This window comes from Vidua macroura, chromosome Z (genome assembly GCF_024509145.1).
Source record: "Vidua macroura isolate BioBank_ID:100142 chromosome Z, ASM2450914v1, whole genome shotgun sequence".
NCBI lineage: Eukaryota > Metazoa > Chordata > Aves > Passeriformes > Viduidae > Vidua > Vidua macroura.
The window spans coordinates 75,986,235-75,993,346 of NC_071611.1; the positions used below are offsets into that span (position 1 = coordinate 75,986,235).

Here is a 7,112-nt window from a genome sequence, read left to right on the forward strand (position 1 = left end):
TATTTAATCTTTATTCTGCCTTTTACTCCAAGCATCACTTCTGTTTGGGGGATGTGAGAGGAAGAAATAAAGTTTGCAACTGATTCCTTACAACAAAGGATGATTGAGATTTGGACTGGTCTTAAGTTAGCAAAAACCCCACAGCACTTTACATTAGATAAGCCTTGTTTTTCTTTCTCCAGATTTCTCAGTGTTGGGTTAAAATTACCATAAAAAATTGCCACACTCTCAAAGATAACTCACGATTGGAAAACTCTCACTTTGCATGTGACTGACAACACTGTCTTCATAGAACTGCTTCTTCTTTTCCATTCTGAGTTTCTGTGTCTGTTTGTTGGCTTTAGGTTTTGTTTTTAGAAAGAAATCCTCATTTTCACCACTTCCCATATTTTATTTTCAAGGGCTGGGCGCTGTCAGCCTGGAGTCTGCTTTCGTCTCTTCAGCAGGCTGCGATTTCAGAATATGTTGGAATTTCAGTCTCCAGAACTTCTAAGAATGCCGCTTCAGGTGCATGTTCAGTTAGAAACTGTAACTTTAAAAAATACAATGTCCTCAAACCATACTATTAATTGCAACAAATCATGGGTTTGGGGTTGTTTCCAAATCTTGGTAATCTTTTTTGTTCTGCCTTTTACCTTGCAGGAGATTTGTTTGTTCACAAAACGTCTGACTCCAATTAATTGTCCAGTTGTAGACTTTCTTATGAAAGCTCCTGATCCGCCGCCTGCTGTAACTGTGAGAAATGCTGTGCATATGCTTAAGGTCAGAGAAGGAATAGGTTTAGATGGTAATTGTGTTTGATCCCAAATTTGTGGTGTAGCAGTCTGTCTTACTGACTTCAGTTTGTACTGAAGCCATTTTTAATTACCTAAGGATATTCTGAGTTTTTGTTTATTGTCTGTTTTCATTTTGTGTGTGGGGATGTGGTTTTCCATGTCAAGGGAAGAGAGTGCTTTGAAGTCTTGTCTCTGTTAATAGTTTCACTTGCTTTTTTAGTGTTTGGAAACAAGTCTAGTTAATGTCCAGTATTCACATCCTTTCTGCTTTCTCTGTAAAGTGATTTTGTCCACCCTACCCGTCCCCCTCTCCTTTGTTTGTTTGTTTGTTTATAAACAGACCATAGATGCCATGGACCCTTGGGAAGATCTCACTGAGCTTGGTTATCACCTCACTGAATTGCCTGTAGAGCCACACCTCGGTAAAATGGTGTTGTATGCTGTAGTTCTGAAGTGCCTGGACCCCGTTCTGACCATTGCCTGTGCTCTTGCCTGCCAAGACCCTTTTGTGCTGCCCACGCTGGCCTCCCAAAAGCGAGCAGCCGTGCTGTGCAGGAAGCGTTTTGCTGCCGGGACGTTCAGTGACCACATGGCCCTGCTCAGGGCTTTCCAGGTAGAATTTCATTTCAGAGAGTTCTGATCACAGCACACCAGCCAAGCAATGCAAATGTACCAAGCCACTTGGATGTAGAGTGGTGGACTGTGCTTAAGTCCTCGGAGAAGACTTTCTTTTTGCCTAGTGGCTTTCCTGGGTATTGGACTCATAAATTTGTGAGGGAACCCTTTTTGTAGTATGTTTTGTTGATATTTTCAAACCTTATAAAATTCTAAATGTTCTAACCATGTGCCTCTTTATATCCTACTACACTGAGCTTCAAATCACGATCTTAATGTAATGATCTTTATTTCTTGTTTTAACTTGACATAGTCATCATTCTAGTGAACACGTAAAGAGAATCTAATTCTTGAACAGAAAAAAGTATCTGGTTTGATACATTAACTTTTGGAGTGGGTTTTGCATTTTATTGACATAAATGTAATCTTTTTTAAAAAATGCAGTTTTAGTTTAAGCCCTTCAAATTAATAGGCAAATGTAAAAACGTTGTCAGGCATGGCAGAAGGCCCGCAGTGACGGCTGGGAGAGAGCCTTCTGTGAAAAGAACTTCGTATCCCAAGCCACAATGGAAATCATTGCAGGAATGAGAACACAGTTGCTTGGCCAGCTTAGAGCCTCAGGTAAAGAAGTTGGAAACAATTTTAACCTTGTTTTAAAGTCAAGCATTTAGAAATTGTAACAAAAGTCATGTTCACTGGTGTAATTTTCCTTACTTAATTTGAAATACACCTCCATGTACACATTCATGCAGGGTATGGTGTAGATGAGGAAGTGTGGCTGATCTAACTGAAAGCACCCTCATCTCCACATGCCACTGCATTTCGTGTTTTAATAAATTATTCCCAGAGGAAATGTCTTTAAATTGTAGAAAATAGCGATATTCTGTGTTAGTATGAAACCCCTTATCAGGAAGGATTTCAGTGTAATGGTTTCTTCTTGCTGCTGTTAAGGTTGGCAGTGGTGAAAAATGAAACAAATAAGTTGTTTATTTCACCTTTAGTTTCTAACTCCTTTTGAAAACCAAAGAGAAGCTAACGTGGTGCTGTTTTGTCTTTTTCATTTGTCAGGTTTTGTGAGAGCCAGAGGAGGAGCTGATATTAGAGATGTTAATGCTAACTCTGAGAACTGGGCTGTGATTAAAGCTGCCTTAGTGGCTGGGATGTATCCCAATCTGGTGCATGTAGACAGAGAAAGCCTGCTGTTGACTGAACCAAAGGAGAAGAAAGTGCGATTTCATCCTACCTCTGTTCTTGGCCAGTCTCAGTGTAAAAAGGTAAAATCACTTGGAATTCATAGTTCAAAAAACACGGCACTAAAATCTCTCCCATGTTTTAGAAATGTCTTTTCCTAGTTGTCAGTACGTTAAAAGCACTATGGGCATTTAACACTACAGCTTTAGAAAATACTGTTCTACTCAGCTGAGAGAATTGGAGTTGTTTCATTTTTCCATTGTTTCAATTAGTCCTTTCTCTAGATGGAACAAGGCAAAATGGTAAACAAACCGCCCCAGTTATAAAATTGTTTTAAAGATATAATGATCCCTACTCTTAAAAGCAAGTTTTTCTCTGAAACTTTTTTTTTAACATTTCTTTTTAAAGCAAAATATTTTGTTTTTTCATGATAGGATAATTTGTGAATCTGGTTGAATTCTCTCACGCTTTTTTAATTGCATGTATATTTTTATATGTATCTAATTATACATGTATTTATTTCTCAAAATACAGAATCATAGAATTGTTTGGGTTGGAAGGGACCATAAAGCTCATCTCATTCCAACCCCTGCCACGGGCAGGGACACCTTCCACTAGTCCAGGTTGCTCAGAGCCCCCCCAGCCTGGCCGTGAACACTGCCAGGTTGAGGCATGCACAATGTCTGTGGATAAAATGAGAGATACGTTCAAATTTACATTCATTACAGGTAGAGGGTATAATAGCCTGGTCTTACCTGCTCTTGCACAGATTGCCCCAGCAAATGGACAAGCTGCAGCCATCCAGGCCCTCCCTACAGACTGGCTTATATACGATGAAATGACGGCAGCTCACAGGACAGCAAACATCAGGTGCTGCTCTGTTGTGACACCTGTCACCGTGTCCCTCTTCTGTGGACCAGCCAGACTGCCAAGTAATGCCTTGCAGGCATCTTCATCCTTTCGAGGTACACCGGAGTCTGGATTTGGAATGTTTCCGTTGGTGTCCATCAGTGTGTGACATGGAAAGCTTACTTTTCAGTAATATTTAATACATATATTGGCTGATTCTGGAAACAGCGCTGTTATAATTCCTGTAGTTATTCAGGAAGAGTTTGTCGGTCCTATAAGAAATCTCTCCGTTTTGGGATTCCTTACATATTCAAGTGCATAAATGACACAGTTCCAGGGTATCAGAAACTGCAGTATAGTTCATAAGGAAAGAATGCAGCCACAATGTCTAATGATCATACTAGTTTCATGCTGATTGAATTGCATTTTAGAAAAATCAGGAATCCTAATTAATAGCCATATCTGTATATATATATTTCCTTACTAGGTCTTTAAATCTGCTGCTTTACTAGGAAATAGAGCCACGTGAGGTTTTGCAAACAGCTTTAGGCAAAAGTTGGATAGTGGCCTGTGAATACTGGGGAAGGTACATGAGTTGAGTCACATCATATCAGTACAGGTTTTTACATAGCAGGACTTTCAGCAGGTCTGGCTACTTGATTGCTGCTATCTGGAGCAAAGACTTTCCAGTGTATTTGCAGAAAAGAAGAGGTAGTTTTACAAATGGTTACATTTAAAAGTCAATTTTAGAAGGAAAAATATTATTGCTGGTAACACAGTAGTATGCAGGTTTTTGTGTGTAAGCAGAAATAATATAGAGATGCTAATGCACCTTTTGTCTTTAATTCAGGGGGATGGGTATCTAATGATAGCAGTGACAGTGAGATGGAGGACAAAACAGCTGCTGATCTGCCACTGCTGAAGCTGGATGAATGGCTCCATCTCAAACTGGACCCTGAAGTAAGAAAGAAATTACTCCTGGGCTTGCTTCATGTAGAAGAATTGTAAAAAGATGTGAAAAGGTGTTTGTAACATTTGAGTAGCCCAGAATTTTCTCCAAGAACGTCATGGTCCATTTGGGTCTCTCAAACCATGTACTCTGTGATTTAACCTTTACTTGACGAGCTCGTCAGGAATTGAAGGGCTTCAATCCCCTTTGGCACAGAGTTGTCTGTCACGTGAATTCGTGTATTCAACATCCGGGCTGCAATGCTTCATCACCTACCACCCATACCTTTCTGTTCTTTTACCTGTGAGCAAAAAGAAAGAAAACAATTAGTCACCTAAGTCAACAGTGAGAGTGCTCACCCCTCTTCCTCCCTCTTGGTGTGGGTGTCCTGTCTCTCACACAAGGGAGCAGGAAAGCCTCTGCAGTCCAGGTGCTGTTGGATCTGCTTCACAAACTTTCTGGGCAGTGCGCTGTTTTAAATGTCTGAGCTTGGCAGATTTGTCCCTTTCCACAGGTCAGCAGATTCTGAAGAGATTCTGCCAGACAAAAGATAATGGCTGCAAGGGACAGCAAGCTGCAGGTGACAGTGGCTGCGTAAGGGCCCTTCTGCTCCTTCTGGCCTCCTGTCCTGCCTGCATGGTGCTCCATCAGGCCATAGCATGAGCTGGGATAGCCAAAATCTGAACAAGAGCTGAGAGAACAGCCACATTGGCATATTGTGCTCTTCTTTCTCTGAGAGAATAACCAAAATCAGATCAAAAAAGGAGCACTTGAAGCTGGAGTTGCTGAAAGAAAGTTGCTGTCAGATTTTGGAAGGAGAAATTTCAAAACCTCTTTGAAATAGAAGTCTTTATGTCATTGAGGAGCTGTGGTGATGGTAGGAGGTAGTTTATGGGTCATGAAACATACAGCTTTACCAGCTCTAATAATAACACTGTCTCTCCTAGATGTGTCCAAAAGAGTAATTTTTAAAAACTGATTTCAATGGAAGCACTTCTGATAACATGGGAATTAGACTACAGTCTTCTGAACTTAGTCATCACACTTGAGCAGGTGTCTCTGTAAGAAAAATGTCACTTAGAGCTCTTTTCCCTCAAGTATGACTGAAGAGTGCATGAGTAGAGACTGATTTGAGAGGAAGGGCATAAAGCATGAAAGGATTGGGTTTTCTCAGAAGATAAAAAGGAAAAAAAAAGTCTGTGGGTTTACAGTACAAAGCTAAGTTTAGTACAGAGCTAAATGAAATGTTTCAAAAATTACCTTGCACCCAAGGAAAAGAAAGTAAGTCAGCATCTTAGTTTAAATATGGATTATTCCCCTTCCCCAAGACCTTAGTCTTGCCTTTCATTGTGGGCCCTGTTTATATTAGAATGCCAGGTGCTGCCTGCTGTGAAAAAGACAGGGTCCTCTTACCTGTGTGATCTAATTTTCATCAGTATTTAACAGAACTGGAATTCACTGCAGGCTGCTGGTATGCTGCTGCAACTCAGGCAGAAGTGGCACAGCTTGTTCCTGCGTCGTATGCGAGCTCCTTCTAAGCCGTGGTCTCAGGCTGATGAAACAACTGTAAGAGCAATTACAGCTGTTCTGAGTGCTGAAGAACAGTCTGCAGGTCTGCAGCAGCCTTCAGGAATTGGCCAGAGACCAAGACCTGTGACTTGTGAAGAGCTTCCTTTGACATCTACATGGAAGTCAACCAACAGCAGAAAAAGCTCAACAGAAACTGAATTGTCTGCCTCCTCTCATGCTGAAAAGTAAGATGTTGAGGTCTTCCTCTCACTGTAGGTTGCAATTGATGTATACAAGCTTCACTTAAATTTCTGCTAGTCATAGGAGGTGGAAACCATGGAAATACAGTTGAAAGGTGTTATACTGTTGTGTGCTGCTTTGTAATCCCATAAAGAAGTGTTTCATACCTGGGCCTGCTGTTTGAGAGAGCTGTCAGGAATATTGTCCGTGAATTGTGATGCTTGAGAAGTAGCAGAAGAGGTTTAACAGTAGCATTAAAAAGCAATGCATGATCAGTATGAGATTTTTAGTTAGGGTTTAATAGATTTTGTAGTTGCTGTAATACGTGTGGTCATGCAGTAGCTGACAGGTCGATGTAAAATGTTCAGTGACTGCTTGTGAAACTCAAGGTATGTCCTTTTTAGGGTTTCAGTGAAATCTGCTTCTCCTGCACTCCGCCAGCCAAAGAAGTACAAAGAAAAAGACATTTTGCTCTCCAGACGATCCTCAGCTGACAAACCAGCTCAGTCCTCAGTGAAGCCTGCAGAGAGCAGTAGCTATTCCAGCCCCTGTGCTAGTCCTCCTTCTCCAGTGTCTGGAAAGGTAGAGTTCTCTAACATATCACCCTGCTCTTCCAAAGTAATAGAATTTCTTGCTGATCTCATTCTGCAATTAGGTATTTTACTGATAAATTAGGAACCTAACTTAACTTTCCATTTATAACAGCTGCATAATACTTCCTTCTGGAACTTAAAATCTAGATTAAATATCCTTGTTTCACTAGTTTAATACAGCAAAAATAATTTGTGGACTGCTGAGGTAAAGCTATGCAAAGTAGAAAAAATGAGATTTTAAAACAAAACTTGTTCTAATAAACGTGAATTAGTTTTTTCCAACTACATGAGTATATTATACGCACACCTGAAGTTTTTGGATTCTGCCTTTCTCGGCTTCTCTAATAGATTTTCAGTATCAGTACTGATTCTGTCTTATCTGCCTTACTA

The 7,112-nt window shown here is 40.5% G+C and overlaps 1 protein-coding gene across 2 annotated transcripts; it reads left to right on the top strand.

Moving 5' to 3' along the window:
* The first annotated feature begins 743 nt into the window (after positions 1 to 743).
* LOC128821798 (3'-5' RNA helicase YTHDC2-like) lies at positions 744 to 6,871 on the top strand. Of its 2 annotated transcripts, none has more exons than XM_054003120.1 (8): positions 744 to 762; positions 1,117 to 1,389; positions 1,886 to 2,012; positions 2,460 to 2,665; positions 3,352 to 3,547; positions 4,282 to 4,391; positions 5,827 to 6,134; positions 6,534 to 6,871. In XM_054003120.1, exons 1-8 carry the CDS (start codon positions 754 to 756, stop codon positions 6,802 to 6,804), a joined length of 1,500 nt encoding a protein of 499 aa, XP_053859095.1. In that variant the 5' UTR covers positions 744 to 753; the 3' UTR covers positions 6,805 to 6,871. The 2 variants fall into 2 exon arrangements, with proteins under 2 accessions (XP_053859095.1, XP_053859096.1); XM_054003121.1 differs by having other exon boundaries at positions 5,845 to 6,134.
* The last annotated feature ends 241 nt before the right edge of the window (positions 6,872 to 7,112 follow it).

Bases quoted from the DNA above. Each gene is read 5' to 3' on its own strand.
- LOC128821798 (XM_054003120.1), top strand. The intron at 2,666-3,351 runs GTAAAATCACTT...GCTCTTGCACAG, and splicing joins GCCAGTCTCAGTGTAAAAAG to ATTGCCCCAGCAAATGGACA. The intron at 4,392-5,826 runs GTAAGAAAGAAA...AGTATTTAACAG, and splicing joins ATCTCAAACTGGACCCTGAA to AACTGGAATTCACTGCAGGC.